At 40.3% G+C, this 16989-nt stretch overlaps 1 protein-coding gene across 1 annotated transcript; it reads right to left on the minus strand.

Annotated features, from left to right (window-relative positions):
• Nucleotides 1-6410: 6410 nt before the first annotated feature.
• On the minus strand, nucleotides 6411-15438 carry LOC149132040 (uncharacterized). The gene is made up of 2 exons (XM_089365542.1): nucleotides 13173-15438; nucleotides 6411-6500 (listed from the first exon to the last, which is right to left on the minus strand). Exons 1-2 carry the CDS (start codon nucleotides 15288-15290, stop codon nucleotides 6411-6413), a joined length of 2208 nt encoding a protein of 735 aa, XP_089221668.1. The 5' UTR covers nucleotides 15291-15438.
• Between the last annotated feature and the right edge of the window lie 1551 nt (nucleotides 15439-16989).

The following is a 16989-nucleotide window of genomic DNA, read 5'->3' on the forward strand; positions in this document are numbered from 1 at the left end:
CGATGACACCAACATTTTATTTTGTCTGTAGTAGTTTGATTCAGAAAAGAAGGCCAGATTTTTGGTTGCCTTACTTGTACTCCAATCTATCATCTTGTTCTTACACTTATGTCAGCATCAAATGATGTGCTTTCCCACACAGAGTTTTACTTTTGGTGATACTGTGATGCATTAATGCATAGTAAATTATTAAACAGACATTACTTATTCAAAATACTTGAACAAATCGGTGCTGTCTTTACCTGTGCTGTTGCCTTACATAAATGTCAGACTGACAACTTGTCACAAAAAAAAAAAAGAAATGAAAAGTGAATTAAAGTTATTATTGAAGGAATACCAAAGAGATTTTCTTTACTGCAAGTGTCAGAAGGCATATTTTTTTTTTAATTTCAACGTTGGTAGAAAAGTTTGTTTTGTAGCAATGTAGTCTCATGTTCAATACCACTACACTACATTTTGGATAAGTGGAAAACTGTGCAGAAGCCAATCATATATATTAAAAGATAAATATGTATAAATGTTATCACTTATCAACATTATCATCATTTTTATATTTGCTTTTTTTGTATATTGCATGTGTCAAACAAGCCTTGTCTGGTACAGCGTCCCAATCAATTACCTCTTAAATCCAGTATTTCTCTGATTCTAGGTTTTGCTTCTTACATCTGGAATTTCTTTGAATCTTCCACAGTCTCCACTATAAGTACAAAGTCACTATCATATAGTGGTCCTTAGACATAGCTGATCTCAAAGTAGTGTTATATTGTGTTCCTTTGTGTTCCTAAATAGGAGGGGGCTGAGACTGAACTTTCATGAAACTGAACTTTCAAGGCCCTCACTGAACTCTGAACTCGTTGCCAACTTTCACTTTACTGACTGCATCTCTATGCATGGCTCACAAATTCTCATCTGCATTGTATGCATGTGCACATATGCGTATGTGTGTGTGTGTGTGCGCGCACGTGTGTGTGTGCGTGTATGTTTATTTAAGTTCACACTTGTCTAAAAACCAGTATTGTTTGTGTTGTGCTGCTTTATGTTTCTAAACTATTCAACAAATAGTTTATTAAGTAAATACCATAGAGAAATAAGATGTGAGTCAATAGCATCAAAGTGAACCCCACTGTTTAATAACCGAAATCAGTAAAAGTATAGAAGTGTCTACTTGAAGAATTGTAAAATGTTTTTACAATGGCATTCCCTTTCTGTTATTAACTTCTTATCCGTGAAGAAGTGTGTGAATTAATCGTTTACAGTTAGGCAGCTGTTATTACATTAGACTAAAAGAAATCATTATTACATAATATTGACTCAAGTAATAAAGTAATATTCTTTGATTTGGAGTTCTAGTGATAGTGTGAACTCTAAATTATGCTAGTAATATCAACTCTAATATTGATTTCTAACACAAGACCACATATTTTGAGGGAAGGATGTCAACCCCACTACTTCACTATCATTTCCCCTTGCTTAAATCATTTGTTGAGATTTTATGCAGATCACATTTTAGTTTGACTGTCATAGTGTTTATTATTTTACCCAATCAGAGATGAGTAGTCTGTGAGCTATGCTTTGGCTATTTATCAGAACACATGGCTGTCCCATGATGTCTCAACTGTCTGTCAGTCCTTCTCTCACACACGCACGCACGCACACACACACACACACACACACACACACACACACACACACACTCACTCACTTACTCACTTGTTCAGCTAGCAGATAACTTAGTCTTTTAGCAATGACTGAATAATTTGTATAAGTTTAAAAACACATACGTTATCTATATTGTCTTTATGACTAGCCATTATATGACCATGCACATCTGACTTTACAACACTAATTGACTTATGTATATATATTTTTGTAAACAATTTTATATAGAATTTGTTTCAGCTGGTCTTGTAAATTAAGATTTCCTATATTTATGACTGAATCCTGATACAAATTTGTATTCACAACTACTTGCTGAGTAATTATTTTTTCATCATTCTACCCCTGAATTTAGAAGTGGTGAGTTTTGTGTTGGTTATGCAGAAAACGAATACAACAAATTATATATAACCTATCTTTGTTGATATAGTATATTTCTTACCTTTGACTTGTTTGAGTATGGCTGTGGCCATACTGGGGTGCAGCCTTGAAGAATCTTTTAGTCAAATGAATTGACCTCAGTACTTATTTTTGAAGCCTGTCACTTATTTTGCCATACTCTTTTGACAGATATACGAATGCATCTTTGCCCTGATTTTTGGACTAATAACTCCTAACCTAATCCCCTGCCCTTTTTCATTTTACCATCTTTTTCACAGCAGCTGCAAACCAGATGTGTCAATTCATCTCCAACAACAGAGAGCAGTTGCCATATTCCCATCCATGTTGGGTAACTGATGAGCATAAGGTTATATAATCAAATTGCTGCTTAACACTCCATTATATTCCTAGTGTGAAACCAATTGCTAAGAACAACTGTGATGGATATATATAAAACTGTACATTATGAATAATATATAATAATAATAATAATAATAATAATAATAATAATAATATATATATATATATATATATATATATATATATATATATATATATATATATAAGACTATAAAATAAGACAGAGAATTGTACATCCTCAAAGCTTTTTATTACAGTCATATGTACAATATATTCTCTTTAAAACTCTGTCCAATATGTGTTTCTGCTGCATAGATATCCTAGAATGTGGTACCCAGTAGCATCCTGTTGGTTCAATTGCACTATGATTTCATCCAATGTAAATGTATCTATCAGGTGAAATACCATGCAATTGGTTATCTTAAACAATTTCCTGTCTTCCTTATCATCCAATGTGGTTAGCCAGAATGTGGATTTTACTAGAGTGCTTGTATGGTACCTGCCCAGATTTCATATCCGTATCCATTCACACTATGTCTGTCTGTCTGTCTGTATGTATGTATGTATGTATGCATGTATGTATGTATGTATGTGTGTATGTATGCATTTATTTATTTATTTTGTGTATGAATGAGGACACCTGTATAAAGAAGTACCAGTCACTGAAAGTAGATGGTACTTGTGAAAGAGGGAGACCTAGGAAGACATGGAGTGAAGTGATGAGGCCCGATCTCAGGATATTGGGGCTCATGGAAGAAATGACAATGGACCAAGATGTTCTAGAGAAGACCTGCTCACATCAGCAAAACTGAGTTCTAGATGTGCTGTGTGTTCCACCCACACATAACAATAAAACTTTTCACACACCCTACCCCAACAAACCAAACTACATCTCTTCTCTTCCTCACATTTCCTCTTTCATACGCTATGATTATCTGCAACTTCCCAATCCTGTCCTCACTGCCCTGCTCCCTGTATCATTGCTATCCCCACTCCTCTATATACTTAGGTTCTCACCAATCATTGCATTCTCCACCCTACTCCCTACTCATGCTTTTTGGCAATATCTTGCCACTTATATTAGGATCTTTGTACCTTGAGGGTATGCCCTGGCACTTGCCACCTGTCTCTCTCTTCCTTTACTCTATCATCCCATCTGTACTTTGATTTCTATTCCTTGTGAATATGCCCTGGCTCTTTGCCACCATCCTACTCTCTCTTGCACTCTTCTGGTCTTCCACTCTCTCTCTCTCTCTCTCTTTCTCTTGCTCCTCCCTCTGGTTGGGTAATCATGTATCTTCTTTACATCAGCACACCTCTTCCTGTCCTCATTCTCTCTCTCTCTCTCTCTCTCTCTCTCTCTCTCTCTCTCTCTCTCTCTCTCTCTCTCTCTCTCTCTCTCTCTTCCTTCTGGCTGGATAACCATATACCTCCTCTACAGCAAGACACCTGTTTCTGTGTCTCTATCTCTCTCTGTTACATGCTAACCTTTCATCATCTGACACAAGATAACCTCCTCCAATGCCCTTCCACTCTCAAAGGATCTTTGTCTTGCAAGTTACTTGGTGACTCTACCAGTGCTAGTGCCACTTAGAAAGCATCCAGTCCACACTGTAAAGTGGCTGGCATTTGGTAGGGTATCCAACTGTAAAAACCATGCCAAAACTGACCTTGCTCGTGCTGGTGCCATGTAAAATGCACTCAGTCCACTTTGCACGGTGGGTTGGTGTTAGGAGGGGCATCTAGCCATAAAAACCATGCTAAAACAGACACAGAAGTTTGGTCCAGTCTTCTTCTGGGCCAGCTCCTGTCAAACTGTCCAGCTCATGCCAGCATGGAAAGCAAACTTTAAACAATAAGGATGATGATGATATATACAACAGGCTTCTTTCAATTTCTGTCTGCCCAATCCACTTACAAGGCTTTGGTTGGTCTGAGGCTATAGCAAAAGACACTTGCCCAAGGTGCCACATGGTGGGACTGAACCTAAAATCATGTGATTGAGAAGCAAGCTTCATACCACACAGCCATGCTATGAGCAAGATTTTAATTCTTAAAGTTGGTTCCCAATGTTCAAAACAAATCTACATATTTGTGATACAGCTCATAATAAAAACGAGCCTCTTACTTCCATGCTCTTGTGATTCCTGGTTGATGTCTGTTTTCTGTGCTGAACTGCTTATTCCCTAGGAGTTTCTGTAAACTAGAATCGCCTCTATCCCACTTTGGTCTGTGACAACAACAATTAGAACATTCTTAATGTTAGGTTTTGTATGCAGTCAAGAGATAACAATGGTCATATATAATGCTATTAGACATCATGAACACAATGTAGTCTACTCAAACCTGATTGATTACTTGATAAAGATTTTTGCATACTTAAAAATAGTTACAAGTAAATTTTGGCCACTATAATTCACATAATCAAAATGAAAGTAAAACGAACTAAGGGAAATAACTCAAATGAGCCATTGGCATGATTTGGGATAAATAAGTTGAGGGTTGGTGTATTGAATGCCATGTGTAGAAAATGTTTTCCTAGTTGTAGACAACCATTATGAAGGGAATACCAATACATTATGAAGTGTCTGTTTGGCTTTTACAGATGCAGAAAATAAATTAGGTTATGACATTGTAATATGAATCATCAAATCAGCTATTAAGTTATTGAATCAAGCTGTAGTGACATGTTAAAAGAAAATGTTTGATTTAAATACCAAATTTGGTATTTTGCCATTTTGTTTTCAGATACCATCTGACAGTTATTAAATAACTGGGTTCCAGTGAGAACATTTAAGAAAATATAATGGCCAAAGAATCTCAAGCTATTAAAACTAAGAAAATAATAAATAATAAAAGCAATTAGAACAAAAATATTGCAGCTTTTGCTCAGTTTTAAGAAGGAATTTATTGGAAAATTATTTATTTTTAGAGAAATATAAAAATTCTAATGGAATGTTTCAAAGATTAATGAGAAAAAAATTTGTAGATAACTCAGTAATGTTGGCCTAGAAAATGCTAGAAAGTACTAGTAATGATAGTCCAGAGCATTTGTGTGTATAAATGGAATAACATGTAACAGTTCTTCAATATTTATTTTATAGAAATTTTCTGCAGTCTCAAAGATTGTAATAGGTTTACACCTTAAACTATAATTAACCAAAATAAAACATGGAAATAGTTATCCTCACTTAAATGTGGATATTCTGTTAGAATGAACTATACTGCAGTAGCTACCATGAGAAACTCATATTGGTTTTAGGTGAAAAATGCACTCCTGCTAGTGGGGAGATAAATCCCCAGTATGTCCAGTGCTGAGATCATGTAATTTTGACCTTCATTAGTTTGTCAATGATGGATGTTGAAATATGAAAAGTATTTTTGTAGCAAATTAACAGAAGTGATGGAGTGAATACTAAATGCATTAAAGTGTGTGGTTTAAATGTTTTACATTCTGAATTCAAATTTGTCTCAAGTGGATCTAGAATCAAAGGCTTGCATTCATGCCCACCCTGTTTTGTTTTTGTTTCTGTTGCAGATACTATATATGTCACACATTATATATTTTCTGAAATCTTCTTTTCCACATGAGGTTTTCTGAATATTAAACCCTATAAAAATATGTTTCTGAAACATTTAGCTATTTGTCAACCTGAGGACAAGGTCAGATGTTAGGACAATGCTATGACATATCATACAGAACTGCAAAACAAAGACCAATAAAAACTAACATGCTTAATGATATAGAGGCAAGGAAAGCATCTGGGCCATCAAGTAGTACAAGAAGAGATAATTCGAAACAACTGATGTAGCAGTATCATCACCATTTGCAATAAGAGTAAAGGAAAATGCTCTACAAAGAAGGAGCTAAAGCAGCATAAAACTAGTGTGTGGGCCAAATTATGAATGTAATGGAAATTGTCATAGTACAAATAATTAGGAAGAATATTAACTGAGATAAGAGGCAATTTAGGTTTCTACCAAGACAGGGTACCCTCTTGCTAGTGAGACATTTAAAAGAATATTTGTGCTAAGTTTTTAGCACAAATATTCTGAGCTGAAGGAGGTCTTTGATAGGGTTCGACATTGTAGTTTGATGGTTGCTAAAAATATAAGGTGCAGATGAAAGTTTGTACAGAGATGCCACTAATAGGATTAAAACTGGCAATGAGGTCAGTGATTAATTTAACAGGCATCATCAGAGTTCAGTTCTCTTTACTCTATTGTTGTGCCTCAGGGTATAAAGAAGAAGTTTAAGTCCAACTGTCTGTAATAATTTCTGTCCCAATGACATAGTTCTCAAGATTTAAAGAAGAAACTCTAAATGTGGAAGTAAAACTTAGAAGTGGGAATCCTCTAAGTAAATCTAGCTTAGTGAAAACAAAAGTTTTAGCTCCAAAGAAAACACAACTATTTTCCTATCTGGAAAGTGACCATATACTCCATATATACAAAGAAGTAGGTAGAAATGCTACACAGTGACTCAGTGTAAACCATGAATAAACTAGAAATATGATGGAATCGTAGGTAGTCTAACAGAAAAGAAAGGCTTTGTCTGTAGTAGATTCCTTTTCCTTTCCTTCTTCCTATATTGTTTCCCTGTGCATCTTTTGATACTGGGTTTATATTTTTGCCTATCACTTCTTTTCTTTGTTGCACATTCTTTATGCAATCTGTTCTCCCACTTGACTGACCTCACCTGCTTTCTCCAATTTTTTCAAACTTAATCTTGTTACAAACTTTGACCTTCCTCTATCACCCTTCTTTACTTCCTTCCCATGTTTACCTCACAAACTATGCATAATTTACAACACCTCTTGCTGCCCGTACCTCATATCCCTCCTTAACTTTGTTCCATTCTGAATTCACTATCTTGTGATCAACGACATAAAACCTTGATATACCCTCCCTTCAGGAGAAGAGCAGCTGCTTGAAAAATTAGATTCTTTTACAACTTGAAAGAAGTCAACTCACTGAATTCATCAACAAACTCTGCTCACTCCTTCTCTTTCTCTGTGTGTTTGTGTGTGTGTGAATGTGTGTGCGTATATATATATGTATATATATATATATATATATATATATATAAATATATATATATATATATATATATATATATATATATATATATATGCATACATATACATATACACACACATGTATGTGTGTCAATATATGCATATATGTATATGTATATATATATATATATATATATATATATATATATCAGATGAAAATGAAAGGTAAAAGAGGAAGAACCCTATAGCCTCCTTGTTTAAACCATGGAGAAATGTTAAATAAAAGAGATTAATTTTCTTTTTATATTTCTCTTTTAATGTTCCACTGAGTAAACAATGTCTAGACTAACACAGTATGATTCATTGATATCTTCTTAAGAATCATTAAAATATAGAGTATAAAAAATTTCAGTGATTGTTGTAAGAACTTCAGTAGTGAAATGTCTTTGATTTTAATGTTTTTCATCAGTTAGGTTTTAACATTTCACTTCAAATATATCATAGTATTGAATTTATTTAACAGTTGTTGAAATTAAATTTACACTATAATTTTTTACTTTTAATCATCTGACTATTATTTGAAAAAAAAACATTGTGTTTTTTTTTTTATTGACTTTAATTTTTATAGGATTTCAAAACATCATTATCTCTACTCTTAACTTATTCAAGGACTCTGACTTAATTTCTGTTTGTACTCTAACCACTTTCTCTTCCTCCTTCTGCTTCAGTTGTTGCTATTTCATTATCATCATCATCACCACCGCCACCGCCACCACCGCCGCCACCACCGCCGCCACCACCACCACCACTCATCATCATCATCATCATCATCATCATTTTCTACTCCTCTAAACTTGTAGAATGTATATCATCTCATTTTAAAGTGCAGTTGCTTCACTCACTGTATCACTCCTATAGAGATATTGTCCTCTCCCTACTCTGCTATGTCTCTTTTCCACTTCTCTTGCAATTAATATTTTTCTCCGTCTACACTTCTTCACTTCTGCAATTCGCCACCACCCACTACTTCTGCCTGTACTTTTTCAAAAGGAAATACTATTTCATTTCAAAACTTCCACTATAATGTGAACTATATATGTAGTTTTTTGTGTTGCACTGTCATTGTAGGCTTATAAAGGATAAGATGATAAGTGTTTCTCATTAAGTTAGCTCATTAAAAATACAAAAACACAAAACCTATTTGAAACACAACTACTTCAATAGAATGTATAGCAAGTTGAAGTAAATATTTTGATTTTCCAGTAAAATTTAAAAGCTTTACAAATTTTATATTTTACAATCATAAACATGAAAACATGTGTGCATACATACACATTAGACGTTAAAACCATCTAAAGATAAAGTTAATAGTCTAGAAAATTAGAATCTCAAAATCAGTTCATCTCAGGCATTTAGCCATTTTATTATAAATACCAGTTCAAGACAAAGAAAGAACAACAGATGTACTGTTTCAACTTGATACTTACAATGTCTTCAGTAAATATATATATATATGTGTGTGTGTGTGTGTGTGTGTGTAATGGATTAAAGGGGATTTAGAAACATGAGGTTTTCCTCAATCAGCTCTCCTATGAATACTGGCTAAAATTGTTGTTATATGGGAAAAGGTTCTCATTGAAGACGGAAAGAAAGTGTTATGGGGGTTGTGTGCAATGTTGTATGGGAGTGAGACATGCTAGTTGAGGGAGAGAGAGAGAGATATCAATTTTGAGAAGGACTGAGAGAGCAATGGTGAGAGAAATATGTAGTGCGAGGCTGTTTGATAAGAGGAAGACTGAGGACTTGATGGGGATGCTGGGGTAGGAGGAATCAGTGGAACAGCAGGCAAAGGGCGAACAGAGTGTGGTAGTATGGGCATGTGTTGAGGAGGGATGAGGAACATGTTCTGAAGAGGCTACTAGAGTTTGAGGTAAATGCGCAGCGAAAGCGAGGTAGACCAAGGAAAATGTGGAGAGGACAAGTGGAGGAGGAGATTGGGAGGGTTGGCTTGAGAAGGGAGGATGCCCAAAACCGGGCAAGATGGCAAGATGGCAAGATGGCAAGATGGCAAGATGGCAAGATGATGTGAGGGTGGTTGCTATGGCATTGAGGTAGATCCAGCCATCCCCGTTAATGGGGACAAAACCCGGATTCAAAATGATGGATGATGATGATATTCACCTTCTCTCTTCATTGATATCCCCTCCATTCGCACATCACCCCCATGCATCCCACTCCCACATACCCCACCCTTACTTCCACCGCCACCCCAACATCCCACCCACATATCCTCACCCTAAACCCACACCCTACCTTCTCAGCTCCACACCCCACTTCACAACCCCACACCACTCCACACACTCTAGCACTGACCACTTCCCAGCACCTACACCACACACCATCGTCTGCACACCTTCACACCATCATCCACACACTCACACATTACAGATGCACACACTTACGCACACACATGCACACATCAAAGTCACTAGCACCTATCTACTCACAGACATTTACACACTCTCAGATACACACACGTACACTTTTGTTTTGGGATCACCAGTACTTTATTATCTCCCTTTCTTCCTAGCTCTCCTGTCCAACTACCTTTTTCCAACCATTTGCCATGATTGATTGCTAAATCTAGAAGTTGTTTTATTCTCTCTCTGTTTATTTCCTCTTATTCCTTTCTGTTGAAGAGCATAGCCTTGAAACATAAAAGACTTTCTCACTTACCCGAGCATCAAACTAATACACCTGCTTGGCTTGTTGCTTATATACCTGTCTTTGTCTTTTGTTTTTCTGTAAATTTCAACTATATGTGTATATATATATATATATATATATATATATATATATATATATATATAATCATACCTAGATTTACATAGGATTGTACCTAAAGACTTATAGACTAGCATCTATACTATCGGAAAGTTGAACATTTTTGTTTCTTTCTTCTTAATTTCCTTATTTCTTTTTTTCACCAGTCCTTTATATCATTGTTTCCTTAATCTATACTCTTCACATTTTCCCTATTTGTCTCCAACGACAGAATATCCCGTATTTTGGGATATCGCAGAAACATGTAATATGACTTGAGATGTTTGTTTGTCTTACCTTAGCGTTTGTTGTCCTCTTTAACAAATATATATTCACTATATTGGAAATCTACAATGGTTCCATAACTCCTGTTTTGGCTATGAGCTTGGAGCCCTGGTTATCTGTTACACCACTTACCCAGCATACCCAGTCGTTTAGATCACCTGTGAACTAAACACCCCTATATTTTGTATTTATACACACACACACACACACACACACACACATATATATATGTATATATGTATATATATATATATATATATATATATATATATATATATATATATGTATGTATAGAGTGTTAGAAGTGGTGTACAGATATTGAATATTGAGAAAAGAGGAGGTCACCAGAATTTGGGAAAAAGATGTTTTTATTTAGTCATTATTTCGTTCATCTTTGAACTTGTCAAATAAAACTGTGAATGTGCAAACAGTTTGTTCATTTATATAAATCATGTGATTTTTTGTATTGTTTAGAAGAGAACATTATTTTTGTTTTTTTGTTTTTGTTTTTGGGGGTGAGGTTGCAGGAAATGGAGATAGATAGGTAGAAAAATAGATAGATAGATAGATAGATAGATAGATAGATAGATAGACAGATAGACAGACAGATAGATAGGTAGTGAGAGGGAAGGGGGAGGGATTTCTTTTCAATTTGGAATGTTTTAAACATTTATTTATTGTTTTTATGATTGTATAGCTACTGGCATGAGACATGAGTTCAAGGATGGTGACCTCTTTTAGGATGGGGAAAATAATGAAAAAAAGATGGGGCATTTTTTCTTAGGGTGCCAAAAAGGAAGATAAGAAGTTCTATGAAATATTAAACATATAGGTGTGTATATATACGTGTGTGTGTATGCCTACATTTGTGCATGCGTGTATGCATGTGTGTGTGTGTGTGTGTGTGTGTGTGTGTACCTGAGAGTTCATGTGTTTGGAAATATGTCTATGTCTACACTATGTAATTTTGATGTTTTGCATTGAAAAATAAAGTCAGTGTTTTAAAATTTCATGTTTTTGCATGAACAAACATTAGTACAATATTTCCAAATCAAAAAATAAAACCGATTGTATATATGTGTGTATATATATATATATATATATACACACATGCACACACACACACACACACACACACACACACACATGTGGGCTTCTTTTCGTTTGTACCTGATATGTGAGTATGCACGTGGATGTACTAGGTGCACAACAGATTACCATATTGGTTGTAGTTCTTGATAGTGTCCACATTAAGCACCCTCTCTTATATAACTTGGTAGAGGAACATGTATAGTGCATGCACCTTGTATGACTGAACAACATGGAGCAAGATGTCGGTATTTCATTTGTTTTGTATCCATTACAATCATTTTAGTAATTAATAACCAAGATCAATGAATAACCACCAATTATAAATTACAACAGATAAAATATGGTCCTTGATCAATATGATTGAATGTATTTTATTAGTTGTAATTTATAACTTGTGATTATTGATCTTCATTAGCAATCACTTAAATAATCAAAACTGATATCCCTTGCTTCCTTTTATTCCCTCACTGCTGTTTGCTTAGGACTATTATACTAGATGTGCTCTACACCTACCAACATCTGTAACTTTTGTTGATTAACAATAATGAAAATATATGAAGAAATGTGCAGGCATGGCTTTGTGATAAGAGGCTTGATTTCCAACCACATGGTTCTGAGTTCAGTCCCACTGCATGGCATTTTCGGCAAGTGTCTTCTGCTACAGCCTTGAGACAACCAAAGACTTGTGAGTGGATTTGGTAGACAGAAACTGAAAGAAACCTATTGTATACATATATAAATATACATGTGTATGTGAGTGTGTGTCTTTGTCTTTGTGCCTGTGTTTTGTCCTCCACCACCACTTAACCACTGGTGTTGGTGTATTTATGTCCCCATAACTTAGTAGTTTACCAAAAGAAACTGATAAAATGAGTGTCAGACTTTAAAAAAATAAGTACTGGGGTTAATTCATTTGACTAAAACTTCTTCAAGGCAGTGCTCCAGTATGGCCAGTCTAATGACGGAAACAAGTAAAACATATATATACTCATGATCTGAGTGCTATGTTTCTGTTCACGTCACCAAACCTATATATATATATGAACATGCATGGCTATGTGATTACAAAATTTTCCTCCTATTCAGGTTCCCTGTCACAATATGGCATATGGAACAAAACCTTTCTAATATAACCAATAGCAGACCATAGCTTTGTAGACTGAAATTGAAAGATGCTCATCTATATATATATTGTGGTGTATGCGTGCGAGTAGATGTAATCGCCTTACCTCAGTTTTCCTGTCGTCGACTGCGAGTCTGTCTTGCGGTATCCAATCCTTGAAGCTTGCCCCGACCCAAAGAACACTAGGAATAGCAGCTACTTCTCCCAAACCTAGGCCCTCGCTTGGCACGTCCTCTCCTGACTACGACCCCGTTCGAAAAGGGCACGAATCTCGATCGAGGCTCCCTCTGCCCTTTTTCCTCTTCCGGTCAACTCGCCCTTCCGGTCAGCCTCCCCAGACACTGACGTCATACCATACGCCACCCTGATCTTAAAGATCATGTTCACCCCTACTCCAATTCGAAGTCCGCCATCCAACCGGGCGGGCGCCTTACACATCGAGATCTTCTCAAGCCAGGTAGCTCCTGTCCATCGCGCTCTTCATCCGACGAAGTGGTTATCCTGTGCAGGTCCAGCACGTGACGCGGCATTCCATCCACAGATACATTGTTTCTGGAATTGACCGCTGTCACTGTTTCCCTGCCCCATTGTGATGTGCAGCGTGCCTTCGGCGGCTTGACCCAAACTTCCTCCCCTACTTTCACGCCGGCGGGTCCCTTCTCTTCCTCGCAGAACTCCGGCGTCTTACTGGGATGCCTCCATTCATCTTTGAACACCGCTCTGTGCGGCACAGACTCTTCTGCTTGTCTGGATCGGGGAGACATGTTGTACCAGTAGACCGCTTCCAGGGATGAAATGTGCCCCCTTTCAGCCATGGCCTTGATCGTCCGATGGTGCCTCTCAACGATTATGTTGCCACTCGGCCTATACGCCGCTCTAAATAATCGTTGCACCTTCCACCGGTCAAGCATCTCTCCCAACGCTTCCGAATGAAACGCCGCCCCGTTGTCCATTAGCAGTTCTTCCATGGGACCCCTCTCCAAGAATATCCCGTTCAGAATGCGGGCAATCTCATCGGCAATGCCTGTCCTCAGCTCCCTCCAAATGGCCAGCCGGCCCGGCCCGCAGTCGACCATGCTGAGATACATTTCCTGACGGTAGTGCGTCAAATCCACAGCCAGTCTCCTCCAGTAGCGCTCTACTGAGAGGTTCCCCTGCTCATGCCCACCCGGGGCGGGGTCAATGGACTGGCATCTGTCACATTTCTCGACCACTTTCTTGACGTTTCTCCTAGTGACGTCAACATCAATCATTTTCGACAGATACAGGGTCCTATCCACCCCCAAGTGGTGCATAGCATGTAGCTCCTTCAGTTCGGAGTCACCTAGCCGACACGCTGCCGCTATCCCTTTCCTTGCTTCCTCCGGTTCCTCCAGCCACGCCCTTTTCACCCTGGTCAGTGCGTCAGCCCTGTTTCTCTCCGAAGGCACGAAAACCACATTCAGCTTCAGTCCGAACTCGGCGATCAGCTCTCCCAGAACTCCTAGGCGGTGTTTCACCAACATCTCCGCGGCACCTTTCGTCCGGACTCTCTTCTCGCTGGTAATTACTGTTCCTACCCAGCCGACCACAGTGGCCGAATCCGTCCGGATCTCGATCGAGCGCAGCCCCCATCTCAGGGCCAAGTTCACCCCTTTCAGCACCGCATCTAGTTCGGCGACATTGATGTGGTTGAAGTCGTCCGCTTTCCGTAGCCAGGCCGCATTCTCCACCTCAGCACCTTCGATCTCCAACACAACCCCTATTGCTATACTGCTAGCATCACACCAAACCGTCCCGCACTCCGTCTTGGGCATATACCAGTTTCCTCTGACTGGGTCTTCCGCTCTCGTTCTCTCCAGAATTTCCCGCATCATCGCCACCGTCGCCTCTCCCACCTTGTCACTCCAACTCTCCCCCTCTGCTCGTCTCTTGGTGTAACTGCATGCAATGCGCAACCAACCAGCGATCGGGTAGTGTCCAATCAACTTACCACAAACCGAGAACAACTCTCTCCTGCTGACGCTGGAACTCAGCTCTGGGATCTCGTTTCCTCTCCGGAACACCAGCTCGCTCGATCTGTCTTTTTGTAGCTTCAGCCCCAGCACAGCTCCCCCCACCATCGACTCAGGCGGCTTCGCAATCAGCCCGAACCTCTCCAGGTGTCTCACTACCTCGGTGGCTGGCACTACCGTCTCGTCAACCAAAATGTCGTCGATGTAGGAACTGGTGGCCTTCCTTATCCTCTCCTCTTTCCCTAGGATGGACTTGAGCACCATCGCCATAATTTTCGGAGCGGAATTCAGCCCGAAACCCAGCCTGGTTAAACAGTACGTCCGGCCCTTGTACCGCACCAGCTGGTATCGCCACAGCTTGTCTCTCACACGGAGCTGCAAATATGCCGACTTCAAGTCGACGATCGTCGCTGCCCCGGTCGACTGTCTCCACACACGTAACGTCTCACCGCAAACGTCCGTTGCCTCGCCTCCCGTGTAGCACGATATATGGTCGTTCAGCTCCCTAAAGTCCAGCACCGGTCTGACTTTTCCTTTCGTCGGCTGCACCACCGCCATCAGAGGCAGCACTCCACTCACCACATCCTCTTTCCACGGGACAAGGACTCCTTCCTTGATCCATCTCTCTACCTCCTCGTCGAACTCGACACCGGCGTGACCTTTCAACGTATGCTGGTAGCAGCTCACCCTGTTCTTTAGTAGTGGGGGCTCGTCCTTCCATCGCCACTCTATCGTCCATCTTCGACCATCAAACGCCGCCTGAAAATCTTTGTCTGCGATGGTGTAAGCGGCGCTGTCCTCGACGGGGCTCTGCTCTCCCTGGCGGTCCCGACTCACGGCGCATGATGCCCCCACGCTTCCGAACGTGACCTCATCTCCTGCAATCCTAACGCCACCAAGACGGTTGATAGCGTCCATCCCCAACACGACATCAACCCCGTCTATCACATAGTCGATCACGATCACCCGTAGCCTCAGCGCCGCGCTCGGTAACGCTATCTCCAGACTGGAGCTGCCCCTGCAACGGATCTCTCTACCGTCGACCGCCCGGACGCTACTCGTCCCATCCCATTTCTTCGCCACACTTGGCGTCACGAGGGTAGTCGTGCAACCCGTGTCCACGAGGGCCTTGAACTTCTACCCCTCGGCCTCGACTTCGACCACGGGCAGCGCCTCCACAAGCGACTCTACTTGGTTGCGGGGAAAGTTTGAGAGGCAGCAACTTCCCCACGGTCGTTTCCCTGGTCGCAATCACGGGCGATGTGCCCAGTCTTCCTGCATTGATAGCAGACGGGCACCGATTCGGCGCATTCCCTCGCCATGTGCGGCCCCTGACATTTGAAACACCGGCCCGAGAACGGCCGCTGTCGTTGCTCGGTAGGCTTCCTCACGCCTTTCTCAGGCCGTCGTCTGTCGCAATGCGCCTCCGTCGCCGCCATCGCTATCGGCTTCCGTCCGACGTGCTGTGTCAACACGCGAGCTTGTGCTACTAGCTCGCTGAGCGCCATCTTTCTCCCGCCAGGCAACTGCTGTAATCGAATCCCTACGTCGTCGGGAAATCCATTCACAAACGCCAGCCACGCCGCTCTGTCCAGGCCTTCTCCCGTAAACCCAGCCAGGGTGGCCAGTCTACGCACTTCCGCCGCGTACTCATCCACCTGTTCTCCCCCCCCATCTAATAGTTCCTAGTTTAACGAAGGCAGCGTAATCGCTCTCCGTATACGCTTCTCTCAATCTCCATTCGATGTTCTCCGCACTTAGCCTCTCTTCCTCGTCCATTTCTAAATACAGGGTCAGGGCGCTCCCTTCCAAGTATAGCGTCATGAGACTCGCCACATCACTTATTCCTTGCAGCTTAGCAACGAGCCTAATTTTTCGCATCCAAGCCATCACATCTCCTTCACCATTAAAAGCCCTGATCACATCGTTGGCGATTCTAATCTTGGCTGCCATCACGGCGAATTTCTACACGTGAGGCCGAAATAGCTTGTGGTGTATGCGTGCGAGTAGATGTAATCGCCTTACCTCAGTTTTCCTGTCGTCGACTGCGAGTCTGTCTTGCGGTATCCAATCCTTGAAGCTTGCCCCGACCCAAAGAACACTAGGAATAGCAGCTGCTTCTCCCAAACCTAGGCCCTCGCTTGGCACATCCTCTCCTGACCACGACCCCGTTTGGAAAGGGCACGAATCTCGATTGAGGCTCCCTCTGCTCTTTTTTCTCTTCCTGTCAACTCGCCCTTCCGGTCAGCCTCCCCAT

Source organism: Octopus bimaculoides, chromosome 18 (genome assembly GCF_046866305.1).
Source record: "Octopus bimaculoides isolate indiv1 chromosome 18, ASM4686630v1, whole genome shotgun sequence".
Taxonomy (NCBI): Eukaryota; Metazoa; Mollusca; class Cephalopoda; order Octopoda; family Octopodidae; genus Octopus; species Octopus bimaculoides.

Coding starts and splice junctions, on each gene's coding strand:
- LOC149132040 (XM_089365542.1), bottom strand. CDS start 15,290: ATGGCGGTGGTGCAGCCGACGAAAGGAAAAGTCAGACCGGTGCTGGAC. Junction 6,501..13,172: donor GCTTGAGAAGATCTCGATGT/GTAAGGCGCCCG, acceptor TTATATTTTTAG/CAACCATCAAACTACAATGT.